The sequence below is a fragment of the Choristoneura fumiferana genome, chromosome 6 (genome assembly GCF_025370935.1).
Source record: "Choristoneura fumiferana chromosome 6, NRCan_CFum_1, whole genome shotgun sequence".
Lineage (NCBI taxonomy): Eukaryota > Metazoa > Arthropoda > Insecta > Lepidoptera > Tortricidae > Choristoneura > Choristoneura fumiferana.
The window spans coordinates 5,506,860-5,524,741 of NC_133477.1; the positions used below are offsets into that span (position 1 = coordinate 5,506,860).

The 17,882-nt window shown below is 37.2% G+C and overlaps 1 protein-coding gene across 1 annotated transcript in view; it reads right to left on the reverse strand.

The window, feature by feature from the left end:
- Window positions 1-17,882, reverse strand: part of LOC141428602 (thrombospondin type-1 domain-containing protein 7A-like) — a 114,024-nt gene that overhangs the window by 61,715 nt on the left and 34,427 nt on the right. Inside the window, 1 exon segment of the mRNA XM_074088604.1 lies at window positions 11,648-11,748. Coding sequence (XP_073944705.1) covers window positions 11,648-11,744 — 97 coding nt within the window. The 5' untranslated portion in view covers window positions 11,745-11,748.

Sequence of the window (17,882 nt, forward strand, 5' to 3'; positions counted from 1 at the left end):
AAGAATAACTTCTAAATACAAAGTACCGTAAGGCGTAACTTACATTTATGGGCATCGGATTTGCTATTTTCGTCACGTTTATATATTATTTACAGCTAACGGCGGAGCCTGCTGAATTTTGAACACCCTGAAGTGCTCGATGGACTTCAGTTATGTGTAAAAGCCAGTTTTATATTCATTCATGATAAGTACTGTTGCGGAAAGGGCTCGTAATATGCCACCACTCCATTGTTAGAGGTTGCTTGAGCGGGTATGGGCATTATGCATTATTAGACGGTTGTATCGCTCCGAAATTATAGTTGCTGACGGGTCGCATAGTAAAAAGATATGGATGAATCGTAGCGTAGTGTATGTAGCTTTATACATAGGTATAGTGTTGTGTCGTAACAACTTGATTCGATGATGGTGATAACATAGCAAAGCTTGTGCGAGATGTTTCATCCGATTCGGAGACACATACCTAACGTATATTTATTTATCACATTTTACCGGGTTTTCTATAGAAAATGTTCCCTCCACGCTTAAATACCAGTAAATATAGTCCTCAGTCGTAATAGAATTTTTGGATATGGACTGTTCGTCTGCTTTAGTGTATGCCAGCAATAGTTATTTGTGCAACAAGAGAGCAAAGTCGTTTTTTGGTGCGAGTGTTGATTTTGAATCCCGAGCAAGCGAAGGATTCTACAATTGAATCACGAGCGATAGCGAGTGATTCTAGGTTAGAATCATGAGATCAGCGAGGGATTTCAAACACACGAGATGCAAAAAAACTTTGGTCTCGTGTGACACATACAACTTTTCACCTGAGCAGCGAGAACATTTAAATTAAAGGTTAAAACAAAACCACATATATTTAGAAGACAAAAAATATCAAAAACTTTAAAATATAATTCGACTGTTTAGAAATAAATATAGTACCTACTTACTTAATCATATTTAAAACTTTTTCTCGAAAATGATTCATACAGTCGCCATTACATCTTTAAAAAGTCACTTAAGAATGCCAGACAACGATCAAAAGTCTCCGGTAAGTAGACAGGTTTGAATATGGAACGAAAAAGTATCCAGTATAAAAATAAACCTTTAAATATGATTTTATTAGGATTTATATTGTTTGAAACATGAATATAAATAGATTACTTTCAAATTCATTCAATTTGACAAATATTTGATCCAACTTTAAGAGATAGGCAGTATACGGAACGAATTTATTAAAAAAAACAAGAGCAGCGGCTTTCGTAAAACGAGGTTGCATACTTTATTAAAAGAGTGGGAAAATTGTAACATTTCGGAAATATTTCGCTGTCATATAGTTTACTGTTTTTTAAAATTTTACTTCGTGTTTTTGTTTTTTAATTTGTCCTTATTATAATTAATTCATTTTTGACATATTATATTATTTTAATGCTAAAGGTCAACACTTTATTTTTTATTAGGTTGGTATAATGCTTCTTGCTTAATTAAAAAGTAAAAAAAAACTGAGAAAAAAGTAAAATTGAGCGGGATATTCGTTCATTTATGCTCGTTTTGTTTGCTAATTTAACTTTGTAGTTTTTAGTTTATATTTGAGAATAGCACCGTACAAGCTTCGAGCAATAAGTGCTATACTAAAAAATCCCTCTAATAATGCTCTATATACCTATTTAATATAACAGACGTTTTGTAATTTTGCGGTTATATTTATATCCGAACGTTTGTTTGTTTCTTTTTAGGGCTACAGAATTTGAAAATCGAACTTAGTATCGATTTGATACTAACTCTCGCTTTTTTCATATTGAAGTGAAAGTGACAGATCAAAGTCGTTCAATTATTTGGCATTCAGTGAGTGGACCCAGCACTGTCCTCAGCATTTTAAAAAAATAATTAAAAAGCTACTTTGTCTCACGGAGTGAGCAAAATGCGATTTTGCTCACTGATTTTTCATAGCAAAACCTGCCTGTTTGAGCTGCTGAGGTGAAAAGATTATTTCTAAAAATAAATTTATTTGTAGTACTGTTTTTCGTTGTACATCGATTCTGCCGTGCCATTTGTTTAATAAGCAGAAGAGGATCAAAGATGCTATTTACCGAGATATTCATGTAAACTTTACACAAAAACATAATCATCAAAATTTATGACATGATCTCAAAGCGAAAACAACAAAATCCCATAGCTATTTTGAATAAATAAACGTCAAAGGCTACTGGGTAGCAGGCACTCAAAATGGTAGAAATGAATAAGAAAACATGCCCCTTACGGAATATGTCGCCGGGGTGGAAGTATAAGTTTCCACCCCGTGCCCCGGATCAAGGGATTATTCGATTGAGCTGCGTAAACCTCCCCTGAATATAACATATATGAAGGCTTGAGGTTTGTGTCTACACGATAGGTAACGTTAATTTTAAAAACGGAATATTTCGTAAGGTGATAAAATGTATATAAATTTCAAGACAATGAACCCAAAGGAAGATAATTTACAAAGATGACATTGCACTTTATTATGTACTTGCAAATTACAGACAGACAGACACGAGATACAATTGACATAATTGCACTTTTTCCCAATAATTACTTATGACAGAGAACGATCAGAAATCGATAAAAAAGAAGTTTTTCGCATTTATCTGGAAAAAGTAAAAATTTGCATTTACGTCAGTGTTGTATTAGAGGTGCGGTGTAGGTACTAACATGAATCTTAAATGCAGAGAGTTATTTATATTTGTTTATAAGAAAAAAATAACCTGTTTAAATTTAACTAAAAGAACCAAAAGTTTAAAACGTTTTTCCATGTAATATTATTCAAAAGTAAAGCCGTCAGTAGTTTGATGCTTATTCTCCCGAGTTACCGCGACCTGATGCCCCAAAATTTGCATAAGCCTCACTCGTTCTAACCCACTTCTTAGGCTTCATACATAATATATCAATTTGCGTAGAAATTTCACAAGTCCTTTGAGAACCGTCATTCATTAGAACACGACAGTGACGGGGGCACTAGTTTATTTTTGGTTCTAAGTACCATGATGGGAGTTAGTAGCATGGCGTCATCGTGACTCGGTTCCCACCGGGTTACTTAATTTTTTTAAGGGACTTCATTGATTATTTCTCCCTGTAAACGTTGCCTGGAAAAGATCAGATCAGCTTACTGTGTGTTGGTGCTCAATAAAGAGTCATTGTATTGTATTGTATAAGCAAAGTCTAAGACCTACATTTTCTTACACTGTGGTATAAGTATGTCAACGGTTTTATACCTACACGTAGAGACTAACTGAGATGTCTCGATAATGCGCTTCTCTCGGTGGCCTAATGAAAATTGCGACTCCATGCCACTGGTGAGAATAGGACCAAAAATCCATAGTTGAAAAGAATGGACTTGATTTTTCTTACGTGCACCTCCTTTGAATACGTTCCCTTTGGTATACATTAAAATTTGTTGTTTCTCTGATGACGAAAATTTCAGATACTTAAATATCCAGTGTTAACAGAGCTCTGTACGCAGTGTGGGGTAATTTTAGATTGGTTACTGACATCGATGGACCTTTAGAAGTTTTCGCCATACAAATTTCAATTATCGTCTCGCCTCGTCTCGTCTCACCTCGCCGGTGGAAAATCACCTTAAGGGTTCCATTTTTTGCACACTAATGTACGGAAACATAAAAATAATATAAAAGTTATTTGACAATGAACTAAAAAAAATTCCTTGCTCACCCGCGACCTTACGATAGCTAAGCTTATGCAAAATATGCGTGTTCATGCAGTTCCTCCACCTCCACACTGTAAGAACACACACAAATCACACAAACCATCTATCACCACCACCACACTACACTGACGCGTTTCGAACTCAAACAGAGCTCATCTTCAGAGTGACACAACCGTACACCATGCCACCAGTTGTTAGACTAAAGAACCACAACCACCGTTTTAACTTGTCACTGTAACTCCCCAAGTACCCACATACGTTTCATGAAACAAAACAAAACTACCCACAAATTATTAATAAATTTTTTTAACCGTCCTTCAAAACTACCTTGATTTTTTATTTATTTACTGTCAAGGCATGTTTTATTAACTACCATTGCTGAAATTAGATCCAAGCCGTAGCAAGGGAGATGAAACTAAATTTACCTGCTCATTAATAATAGACCCCATACTGTTGTATCTAATTATCTCCATGCATTCTAAAACATCGAGACGAAACCCCTTGCCACAATAATGTAACACTTCATACGAATCGGAGTCCGATAAAGAATGATTTAGTTCCAACAAATGTTTGGCAAAATTCGACTTATCAGGATGCTCATTCCTATATGCCGAAACATGCTCTTTAAATCTAGCATTAAAACTGCGTCCTGTCTGACCAACATATACTTTACTGCAGTCATTACAAGTGAGCTTGTATACACCCGATCTAGTTCCTTTATCTACCTTCTCTTTGTGGTTACAAAGTTTAGAGTACAAAGAGTTGTTAGTCTTAAAGGCTACCTTAACATTGTTTGATTTTAAAATACCACAAATTCTATCAGACAAACGACCAACGTATGAAATGCTACACCTATATTTGTTAGAAGACTGCGATGGTAACACGGCGTAAAGCATGCTATTCACTATCCGTGCCTGCTTCTTCTGAACCAAACTATTGACCATTGATTTAGTATAACCATTCGACAACGCTATCTGATAAATAGTATTTAACTCTAAATCAAAATCTTCCCTAGAAAGAGGTACAGTCAACAATCTATGTACATAACAATGAAAAGCTGCTAATTTATGCTGCCACGGGTGATTAGACAATGCTGGTATCACGGCATCTGTGTACGTGGGCTTTCGGTAAATTTTGAACTGGTGTTTATTATTAAATCTAATAATTGTCAAATCCAAAAAGTTTAACGAAAAATTTTCTTCTAATTCTTTTTTAAATTTTATTTTAACATGTTTGTTATTTAAACCATTCACAAACAAGTCGAGCTGTCTCATACTTCCCCTCCAGCACAGAATTAAATCATCAACGTACCTATAATAATACACAATATTATTATTACCCACTATGTACCTATTTTCAAAGTAATCCATAAAAATATCTGCCATTAATGGACTCAGAGGTGATCCCATTGCTAAACCATCACTCTGTAAATAATACTGTCCATTAAACCGGAAATAATTTTGCTTCATGCATAAAGTTACCAAATCAATTAATTCACAAACCTCCCCAGGATGTAAACGCTTCCTTTCCAAATGGTTTCTAAGAATAACTATTGTCTCACTATATGGTACATTAGTAAATAAACTATCTACATCTAAAGAAAGCAATGTTGCGTTAGGCGGAATGCTGTAATCTTTAATTTTGCTAACTAAATCCGAACTATTCTTCAAACTGTATGATGGGTTAAAAGAAGATTTTACACGAATAACACTATTTAATTTCCTTGCCAATTTATATGCTGGAGCACTCACATATGAGACAACTGGACGAACTGGCACATTATCCTTATGAATTTTAGGCAATCCATACAGAATTGGTGCCTGCGGATTCATAGGGATAATGTGCCAGTTCGTCCAGTTGTCTCATATGTGAGTGCTCCAGCATATAAATTGGCAAGGAAATTAAATAGTGTTATTCGTGTAAAATCTTCTTTTAACCCATCATACAGTTTGAAGAATAGTTCGGATTTAGTTAGCAAAATTAAAGATTACAGCATTCCGCCTAACGCAACATTGCTTTCTTTAGATGTAGATAGTTTATTTACTAATGTACCATATAGTGAGACAATAGTTATTCTTAAAAACCATTTGGAAAGGAAGCGTTTACATCCTGGGGAGGTTTGTGAATTAATTGATTTGGTAACTTTATGCATGAAGCAAAATTATTTCCGGTTTAATGGACAGTATTATTTACAGAGTGATGGTTTAGCAATGGGATCACCTCTGAGTCCATTAATGGCAGATATTTTTATGGATTACTTTGAAAATAGGTACATAGTGGGTAATAATAATATTGTGTATTATTATAGGTACGTTGATGATTTAATTCTGTGCTGGAGGGGAAGTATGAGACAGCTCGACTTGTTTGTGAATGGTTTAAATAACAAACATGTTAAAATAAAATTTAAAAAAGAATTAGAAGAAAATTTTTCGTTAAACTTTTTGGATTTGACAATTATTAGATTTAATAATAAACACCAGTTCAAAATTTACCGAAAGCCCACGTACACAGATGCCGTGATACCAGCATCGTCTAATCACCCGTGGCAGCATAAATTAGCAGCTTTTCATTGTTATGTACATAGATTGTTAACTGTACCTCTTTCTAGGGAAGATTTTGATTTAGAGTTAAATACTATTTATCAGATAGCGTTGTCGAATGGTTATACTAAATCAATGGTCAATAGTTTGGTTCAGAAGAAGCAGGCACGGATAGTGAATAGCATGCTTTACGCCGTGTTACCATCGCAGTCTTCTAACAAATATAGGTGTAGCATTTCATACGTTGGTCGTTTGTCTGATAGAATTTGTGGTATTTTAAAATCAAACAATGTTAAGGTAGCCTTTAAGACTAACAACTCTTTGTACTCTAAACTTTGTAACCACAAAGAGAAGGTAGATAAAGGAACTAGATCGGGTGTATACAAGCTCACTTGTAATGACTGCAGTAAAGTATATGTTGGTCAGACAGGACGCAGTTTTAATGCTAGATTTAAAGAGCATGTTTCGGCATATAGGAATGAGCATCCTGATAAGTCGAATTTTGCCAAACATTTGTTGGAACTAAATCATTCTTTATCGGACTCCGATTCGTATGAAGTGTTACATTATTGTGGCAAGGGGTTTCGTCTCGATGTTTTAGAATGCATGGAGATAATTAGATACAACAGTATGGGGTCTATTATTAATGAGCAGGTAAATTTAGTTTCATCTCCCTTGCTACGGCTTGGATCTAATTTCAGCAATGGTAGTTAATAAAACATGCCTTGACAGTAAATAAATAAAAAATCAAGGTAGTTTTGAAGGACGGTTAAAAAAAAATTTATTAATAATTTGTGGGTAGTTTTGTTTTGTTTCATGAAACGTATGTGGGTACTTGGGGAGTTACAGTGACAAGTTAAAACGGTGGTTGTGGTTCTTTAGTCTAACAACTGGTGGCATGGTGTACGGTTGTGTCACTCTGAAGATGAGCTCTGTTTGAGTTCGAAACGCGTCAGTGTAGTGTGGTGGTGGTGATAGATGGGTTTGTGTGATTTGTGTGTGTTCTTACAGTGTGGAGGTGGAGGAACTGCATGAACACGCATATTTTGCATAAGCTTAGCTATCGTAAGGTCGCGGGTGAGCAAGGAAATTATTTTAGTTCATTGATATGGACCTCCGCAAAGTAACGCCTGATTCAATAAATTAGTTATTTGACACTTTCTTATATTTTCTCAACTAAACATAGCCCTCTCATTCTGAGAGGAGGCCTGTACCCAACAGTGGGACGTATATAGGCTGGGATGATGATGAAACACTATACAAATGATTCAATCTTAAGACTAGCCATTTGGCGTTTACCTATAGAACTGCATATCTTTATGCACTTTTCTACCCTGGCACGGTTCGCTATCTTTAGGAAGCAGTCGTTTTACGAGGCGTTTACGAGCGGTCCGGGTCGCCTTTGAAAGAGTGTAAAATAACGATACCGAGGAAGATGTAAGCTTAAAATGCACAGTTAAGACCAGCAAGGAATATCGTGCAAGTTGCGTTACATTGCGGCGCTCGATTGACCACATCGAACCCATTCGCTTTACGGCCTCGCAATGTAATGCGGCTTGCAAGCTTTTCTTGCAAGTCTAAACAGTGTTTTAGACTACTCAGTTGTGGTTTAGTGATAAGATTTACTGCCACTCATTACAAAATGGAAAATCGTCCACATACATTGACTACTTCGATTTCGGATCAAAGCCTACTAACGTTCAAAGTGAATTTTATCAAATTATTGTGCTGAAAAATATTTATGTACAACCAAATTTCTTTTCGTTGTAAATTAATGAAGCCCGAATGGAATTTTGTTCATTTATAAATTATTAGCAAAATTAAATACGCACTGAGTGTATGTAGTCTGAATCAAGACCAGAGTAGAGTAGGCTCAATACGAATGACGTCAGGTGGGAAATATTTACAAATAGTTTTAATCAAAAATTTAATTAATGAAAATCAACATCATCAGTTGAAAGATGTCCACTATAGAACAAAGGCCTTCCTCTTAGAACGTCTCAATGAACGACAACTCGCCATTGCATCCACCAATTGCCCGCAACTCTCTCGATGTCGTCAGTCCACCTAGTGAGAGGCCTTCGGACGCTTCGTCTTCCGGTTCGCGTCGCCACTTGAGGACCTCTCGCCCCCAATGGTTATCTCTGCTTTTCGAGTAATGTGGCTCGCCCATTGCCACTTCAACTTGCATATTCCTCGAGCTAGTTTAGTTCTTTGGTGAATTTCCGTATCGTGGATATTTGACGTTTTGCATTGAAACAAAATACTGTTGCCTTGCAGGCCTAAGCCTGCAACAATATATTTTGAAGCCTGTTTTAAGGAACACACCATAAATATTACATAGCATGTTTGAGAAAAATCATTTTGCACTCATACGAGTATCATCCATCACACACGTTTTATCAGCCTCATTGTACAGCGGGCGACGGCTGCTGAATAATAACCTATGCAAATGCACCCGTGACTAACGTCTAGCATAAATCCTTTTTTCGTGGCAATTAAAACGTGACCGTCGCAACAAACACTGTAATTGGGGCTTATCGCTGTGTGACCAGCTGCTGGGGAATTTACGGAATAAAATTGAACACAGAACTTCTTTTCTAAAGGACGTAAGCGTCATGATTTTCCTATGAATATACAGTCGCTGTGTTAGCGGTGTAGCGATCGTTGTAACGAATATTTTTACTCTAAATCGACTATGAATCTTTTTATTATTGGTCCGATCCACAAGGTTTATTTTTGTGAGACCCACAGTTTTTAGAAAAAAAAGAGCCCTAAATAGGATTACTCCCTTTTTTCGTCTATCAGTCTGTTTGTTAAAACCCTTTTGTTGAGTACCGCGAGGTGTCAAGTTGAAATCAATATGAAGCATTTCGGCCTATGGTTTGTTTCAACCGTAATTAAACGTATTTGACTGTACGTATTTGATTTGTATATTGTAACCAAGAACAAGCTGAGAACTAATAGTACTTAACAGGAAAATAAAAGTTAAAATATGTATAGATAGATAGAAAATATAGACATTTATTTAAGATGTTTGGTAACGATAAGTACCGCTAGAGCAAATTGCTATAAAGTACGTGTTATTACAGAGATTTTACTTCTAAATGGGGTTACATATTGCGGTTGAGTACATAATAATTTAGTTACTTAAGGGGCTGTTTCACCATCCATTGATTAGCGTTAGCCGACGGTTAAATATGATGCCGTCTCCGTCTATTCGAACAAAACAAATAGAGACGGCATCACACCTAACCGCCAGTTAACACTAATCAATGGATGGTGAAACAGCCCCTAAGTCATTGAAAACACAAAAAATGTGCGTGCGTCAATATTGCGCTATTTAGCTCGCCGCGCTACGCCGTAGACTCGCTATTGCTACGACGCTGCTACGGTTTCCTTGAGAGCAAAAATAATGAACTAATCGCTCTATAGTGCATTCATACGAGTAGTGCAATTGTCCTATGCGAATGAGCGAGACAAAACCCTTTTTATTACTATCAGGCTCCGAACTTCGTAATAACCGACGCTTTATTGAGGAAATGACGTGAAGGCTTATCCTGTGCTGTTATTATTTCATCATATTGAGTTTATTACACACGCAGACGTTCAATATTCTATTTTACTACCCGGATATTAAAACTGAAATTAGAAAGAAGTAAAATTGTAATCGCCATTTCGTTTAATATCTTTTCGGCGTAAAGAAAGCGATTGTTGTCGCAAAAAGTCTTGGAAGTTGGATCGTTAACATTTCATTATTTTCATTTGGATTTACGCGATATAAACTTGTTTTTTTTTTTAAACCGGAATTAGATGGATGTTCTGATGTCAAATCCCGGCTCGCACCTCTGTGTTTTTTGGAATTCATGTGCGAAGTTACATTTGAAATTAACCACAAGCTTTACGGTGAAGGAAAACATCGTGAGAAAACCTGCAAAAACCTTCGAAGCAATTCAATGGTGTGTGTGAAGTTCCCAATCCGCACTGGACCCGCGTGGGAACTACGGCCCAAGCCCTCTCATTCCGAGAGGAGGCCTGTGCCCAGCAGTGGGACGTATATAGGCTGGGATGAAGCATTCTACAGCATCGCCTAGATCAGAACGTTGCCGTTGAATGTGTATGATGGATGGAGAACTCGATATTCTGCTCGTCTGGTATTTCAGATATATTTAACAGATTATTGAACAGAACTTTGACTTTGCACACCGCGTTGACGGCTCGTTTTTTCTTTTTATAGCGGTGCCATACGACTGACGTGCGTAAAAACGCGACGTAAAAAGGCCCTTACGATTGATGATTGATCTAGGCCCTGAAATAAGACGAATCTCACAAGATAATGAAATTATACCCTAGAGTATGTCGGTATGTCCTGTCCTGTGTTATTGACTGGAATTAAAAAACAACGAACAGCCAGCTCCATTAAAATCCGCGCGGCAGTTTTTGCGTAATGCAGTTATGATCCGGCCACACGGCTGCGACGTCGGCGGCGTAACGAGAATTTTCTCTGTTAATTGTGCATTGCGTGTACTGCCTGGTAAGCACCCCGTGGCCAGCTACTCGGCTGCGCAATGAAAAGAGACAACACTCGGCGCACCGAGAGTTGTGGCCGGGCAATTCCACACTGACGGCCAACAAACCGATTGTACAGGTAAATACAATTTCGAGTCTCTACATTTATATGAATATCAGTATTCAAAATATTATAAGAGTGATTCCGGGGTCATGAGCAGGAGTGAAAGGGGTGATGGGGAGATTCACACTGAGCAACTTTTACTATGGGACCAGCCACGAAATCGCGAAAGCGCTCATGACCCAGGAATCACCCTGTATTGTATCTGGGCGACCGATGTTTGCTCGACCCAAAACTCGATAACACGCGTTGTCTCAAAGTTGGATCAATTTTCGTCCCCGAAAAAAACACATTATATCGATTTCGTTACAGCTATACCCAAAATCCCTAAAATAAATAAATAATATGTATACTAAACGAGAATATCTCGTTTAAAAAGTTATATCAGATTACTGCCCATGCATGGACTGCGCTTACAGGTTACTACGCCTGTTTTTCAGTTACGACTATGTTGTGCATGTTATCTTTTTCTGTCTTACTCGTAAACCACCATCCACTACCACCACCATCACCACAACCACCATCACCATCACCATCTTAGGCCTCTAGGTTGGCAACGCATCTGCAATACCTCTGGTGTTGCAGATTTTTATGGGCGGTGGTGATCTCATACCATCAGGAGACCCACTTACTCGTTTTCCATGCAGACGAATAAAAAAAAAATAATTACTTTTAGTAGTAGGTTTCCATTTTTCCACTTGCCTTCTTCATTTCGTCTTTGTGTAAAACTAATTTACTAATCTATGGTGTTCAATAAAAACATTTGCATCGTATTTTAATGTATTGCATTGTATTTACCTGCAGCGATGTCCAGCAGCCCCTCAGGGTCGAGGGCCTCGTCGGCGGCCACGGCGGCCAGCACCGCCGCCACCGCTACCCACCACACGCCGCTCATGCTTCTGGGGAAGAAGAAACATTCAATCAACACACACTTATTTAAGATTAATATCCATACACTCCATCCTTATAGTCAAAATGTAAAGCAAAATGTAGAACAGCTAAGCGTACGTGTAAACACTAAATGCAATTTAAATTGCAATTTGATTATGGTATTTGTTTGGTCAGCAATCGTCCTTTAATCACTATTTTTGCATAGTGGCTCTGTGATCAATGGCTGACATCATCATCATCATCCCAGCCTATATACGTCCCACTGCTGGGCACAGGCCTCCTCTCAGAACAAGAGTGCTCGGGCCGTAGTTCCCACGCGGGCCCAGTGCGGATGGGAACTTCACACGCACCATTGAATTGCTTCGCAGGTTTGTGCAGGTTTCCTCACGATGTTTTTACTTCACCGCAAAGCTCGTGGTAAATTTCAAATGTATTTCGTAAAACTCAGTGGGAAATGAAACAGTTGGCAAATGAAACATTTGGCAAACAATAATTGTGCGAAAAGGCTGGATACCATTTTTTTACGTTTTCAACTTCCAAAAGCGGAATCGATCAAAAAAATCATATGATAGGGAACATATGCGTGGAACTGAGAAAATTTGAAACAAAACTGGCCCTACAATCGGGAATCAAAACTTGCTTTCGAAAATTGAAATTTGGTATGAAGGTAGCTCTTATAGCACAACCAATAAGAAAAGTGTCAAAAATCTTTTTTTTAAGTTTGTCACTTTGTAACGCTCGACGTCTGTACTGTACACGCGTTAATGAGTGCGTTAGATACACAGGGCTGACTATCGCAAAACCCTAGTACTAATCTACTACCAATGACATTTACAAGGTACTTATGTATGTAGGTATGGCTTAGATGTGCAAATAAATGTAATAGTTAATCTTACCTATTTATTTAAACCTACTTAAAATGTGTCTGTCTGTGTATTTCAGCATTATTATTTCCAATTACAATTGATATATGACTACAAACTTAAATTAATTATTCAGTCAGTCGGTAGTTATTTCATGTATTTAATTGCGATAATTTCAGAAATCATTATTTATTTATAAAAGGAAGTAGGAAGGGTACCGTTACCATTTCGCAAAATTATTGCTCCCGAACTTAGTGCCGTGCGGCCGACATACATCGCGTTACGCACCCGACTGCTTTCCTGCGGTTTTCCTGCAATCTGCGCTTGAGGGGTGGGGTAAATCGAACCGGTGCGGGGCGGAGCGTGGCCATTCTGTACGTTAGTACTATGTTGTACTATTATATATTCTGTGACGTGACAGAACCCTCAGCGTGCGAGTCTGATTTGCACTTGACCGGTTTTTTTGGTATATGGAAACTTTGGCATTATTTTTCGACTGTTGTTTTTATACATATAAACCAATCACCAATCAAGTCCAATTCAAGCATATTAAATTTGAATTCATGTAATAAATAATAATTAATTTAATTTGATTTGATGGTAAATATACTCAACTTTAAGCACCTACTTACAGCCCAAAATCCAATTAAAATTTGAATACAATACAACTAACAATTTCACGCTCAATTTAAGTCCGATTAAGTGGTTTTCACACGCTCAGATTGCACTGCCTCTCCTGCATCCTGCGTCTTGCACATTTGAACGCTTGCCAAGTAAGTGCTCAAAAAAGGCCAAGCGACGGTAAAAGGTTGAATATTTATTATGAACTGTTCCGCTACAAATGAACTATAAAATTTGTAATTCCGTCACCCGCTGTTTCAAAGTGAATCGTCGAGACTGGTTGCAATTTCACCGTCATCGTTCTATTATCATTAGTGGTCGGAAATGATGTGTCCAAATGCTGGAAGTTTCATTTTTGATCCAAACGCAAGGCATGGATGGAAATGGAAGGTTAGGTAACCTTATCATTATTTAATTACAATTTACAACCAATAAATTGGCCACAAATACCTCCAAAAGAAAAATTTACAATCTTAGAATTTGGCCTGAAAAATGATTAAAGTAACTATTTTGAAGAGCTTTCGAAGCCTGTTCATTTAGAAAACACTATTTATTAATCGCATACGAAGTTAACAAGTCATTTTGAAAACCGACTTCTACATTCCTGTACAGCGCCATTTATTCTTGCTTAAAGTTAGTATATTATCCCACGGGAATACACACCCAGGATATGAAGTATTTTGCTTAAATTCAGATCTTTGTTTATCAGTAGGTACGCCAAGTTTGTATTCTAGCAAAAAACGATTCAGATTCTAATTACTTTGCCATCAGAAATAGATTGAAGTCTGGACCGGATAATACCTTAGGTACAGATCCATCAACACGTCCATCAAACTGCATACGCCAGTGAGGCTCAAGTAATGTTGTTTGCGCAGTCCATTTGCGTACGCGGGCCAATTATCAAGTGTTTGACGAGGGTGCGGCCGCGTCAGCGATATGCGGCCCGGTGTCACGGCATCCTGAACCCTCTGTCGACCAAATTAACGGCCTTTCGAGCGGAATTTCAACACTGTTGGCCTTTTGTGTCAGGTTTTAAATTGCTTTTGATATGCGTGTGCCTGGCCTTTGACCAAATTATGGAGAGGCAAGTAAGTGTTAATCTGTGCAGCAAAACTAAGAGCCCATGAACACAGAAGGTGCCCATAGACCTTAGTCAGGCCGGCATAAATCAAACAACGTAGAATTTAGTCTCACAAAATATTGTTTATTAAACTTTTAAACCGATAAAGGATGACAAAAAAATACGGATTATATAAAAAAAAGACCGAAAGTCCTGTAAAAAATATCAACACATTAATTGAACACGCATTGCGAGGCGGAACATTGTATGGCTAATAGGTGTATCAGGTACAAGCAATTTAACAAATTACTGCCGAACAAATATAGTGTCCTAATAAGTCTGAAAAAAACGGAAGCGCTTATGGAATGCCTTGGATTTGAATTTTGGAAAAGGTAAGATGAGTAACAATACGTTAGGCACTTAAAACAAGGAGCAAATGTACCCTTTACGATGAAAACTGGCTGTAAAATCCTAGTTAAACCTAATTTCATGCATGAAAGTGGAAACTAGTTACCTGCCCTTAGGGAAATAAAGGTATTATTACACGCTCTGAAGTAAGTTTGAGAAACCTAACGTACTGTGGGGACTGTAACTTAGTAAGAGCTTAGGTACTGGGGATCAACGCGCGTGACTTTAAACTATTAAATAATAACGTTGTTTTTCAATTATTTAGATTTATTGTGGAACTTATAAATACATTTACATAAAATGGCACCAGCCGCTTAGGCTATCGGGAGCGATCTGCTCTCCGGCATGTATACCGCTGTCAATCTGTTTTAAAGTTATATTCTAGAAACACAATATAAAAAAACCTATCCCTTTATACAAAACTAGGTTAATCTAACCTGCCAGGTGGTCATTTTTACCACCTGCCAGCGGTATACAGCCTAATTCCTACAGTACCTATCAAAATTTTGTGCAATCAGAAATCTAGGCACTGAACAGAATGATTATTCGAACCAAAGTGTATGATTACAGGTTTCCTTCCTCTCGCTCGGGACTCAACAGCCTGCGTGGTAAAACAGCAGGGCTATGGCTGGTAACTTCCGCAACCAGGTGTACGGCAAAAAAGGACCGGTAGATGACACCCGATTCAGGCTGGCCTCAATTAGCCCACAATAAAGCAAAATAACCTATCCTAAACGACCCTAGGCGTCAATGAAATAAACACTTACCCGATGGAAAATCGGCGATACAGAAAAAGGTGCTCCTTAGCACGGGAAAGCAGGAAATATGTCGAAATTAAGTAGATAAACGGTTGTGGCACCAACTAGCGGCACTTCTACAACGTCGCCAACACGGCACAGATGAATAAGCACTGATAAGCTGGTTATAATTTCCAAAAAAAAAATAGCTCTTCAGGACAGAAAACAGAGTTCCGCACTCAACAACCAATGTTCGAAGAATGACTCTAAAACAAAAACGCCAAAGGAACAGCCAAGACACATATTTAAATTTCAAAATTCAAACTAAAATCAACTACATAGAATTAAGACGTAAACAGCCAGCAGAAAACCGGCCAGTGAAAACGAATGAAAACAACCAAAAAGTATGTAACACGCAAATCACATGCAGCGTTGTAATGCTGCATCTGATACTACTGTAACTTCGGTCAATTCTTCATAGTTAATCTCCGAATCACCTTACACGCGCTTTCTGAAGCAAAACATTTATGACACAAACTGATTCATGTATGTAAATCTATTTCACGTCGTGATTGGTAATTGTAGGTAGGCTTCAACATATTCAAACGTTCTAGTAATGTCTATTAAAACAGAACTTTTCACACGAATCATTCACGATCATTAGGTCCTGATTCTTGATTATTTGATTGTGAGGTGGTAGGTAACACTATTGAGCTGTTACGGGTTGTAGTTATGATAAAAATTTAAAAACAACGTTCACTTAATGTCGTGAAAGTCTGTATATACCTATATATTTAATTCACAAGAATTGTACAGTCGCGGAAGGAAAAGGTTGCTCAGTTTAATTTTAAATCACTTTTTTATCTATCCAAATAAACCGCTGTTACGACGTTCCCTTCCATGTGCTCTAATAACGCTTCTCCCGCCATCTTTCCCTCTAGAGACGGGTATAACAAAGGGGAAATGTTTGGTAAAACGTTGCACAAGCCACATCAAAGGTTATATTCACTTAGTTTAACGACTGGATTACGGCCAAGTATTTTGGACTGATAATGGAAATTAATTGATCAGGATAAGGCAAACAACGAACGCCTAAAAGTTATTTCATTTTCATCAAAACTTTGAAGCTATTTGAAAGAGCTGTTTATTTGAATTCCGATCGTGCACCTGATTTAAACGTTAGTGTTACCAGTCTATGAATACGCAATTTCAAAGCTATTTGAATAGTGCTGTGACATTTTTTGGAGTTTTGTGAGTGCAATAAATTTTTATACACCTAATACATAGTAGGTATCTGTATGTAATATACTAACCGTTGCCCGTAATTTTGGAGAAACTAGATACAAATTATAAAAAAAAACATGTCATCAATCATCATTAATCATTACATTTCAATCCATAATCGTCCAGCATTGTTAACAAAAACAGCAAAAACACAAAATTCTTACAAAAATATCAAATAAAAGATAATTAGGTGCTATTTCCCGAACATTTTGATCTTAGCACATTACTTTTCTATTTACAGCCTAAAATGTATTTATAATATAAGAAAATGTTACGGACGGCCATGATAGTGAAGACTATCTAACTAAAGATAAAATATAAATACATTAACCAATGTTAATTGAAAATGTTTACAGAAGTAAATTAGCTGCTGTAAGCTAAGTTTCTGACAAAATAGGTCGATAACAAAACGTTCAGAGGCTAACCTTTTCCTCTAATTACAATATTATTTGTTGAGGTTGTATTAACTTACCTTGGTTTGATTAAACACAAGCACTGCAAGTTAAAAGCAAAAAATAATAAAACTTTTTCTCCGTTCTCTCCTTAATCTAGGTACTAGTTTGAAGTCGGTGCCTCAGCACGAGCCAGGAGGAGTAATAGATGCCCAATTGCCCATCAGGTATAGGTATAAGTCCACTCCTGATGGCTAGTGCTGAAGCACCGACTTCAAAGTAGTACATAGATTAAGGTTAAATAGGAGAGAAAGGGGAATAAGTTTTATTATTTTTTGCTTTTCGGTTTTTTCGGCGGTTTAATTTTTTTCTTAAAAAGTTTTTATTTCATACTTTTTCCCCACCCTTGGGGATTTTTTTTTTTAATTTATATAATACCAACTTCAAGTATTGTAACCCTATACAATAAAAAAAGAATTATCAAAATCGGACTACTCTGTAAAAAGTTATGCCTGGTCATACATTACAATCAGTGACTGAACAATCAATCATCCCCTGTTTTCCTACCCTTAGGGTTGGATCTTTTTTCCAGATTTGTATGGGACCACTCTCGCGATACATGCTTTCCAATAAAAAAAAACAAATATCATAATCGGATTACTCTGTAAAAAGTTATGCGTCGACTTGAGAACCTCCTCCGTTTTGCTTCGTCGGTTAAAAACAAGATAAGACTTTATTTATCACTTGTAAATATCAAAGAAATTTATACTCGACTTC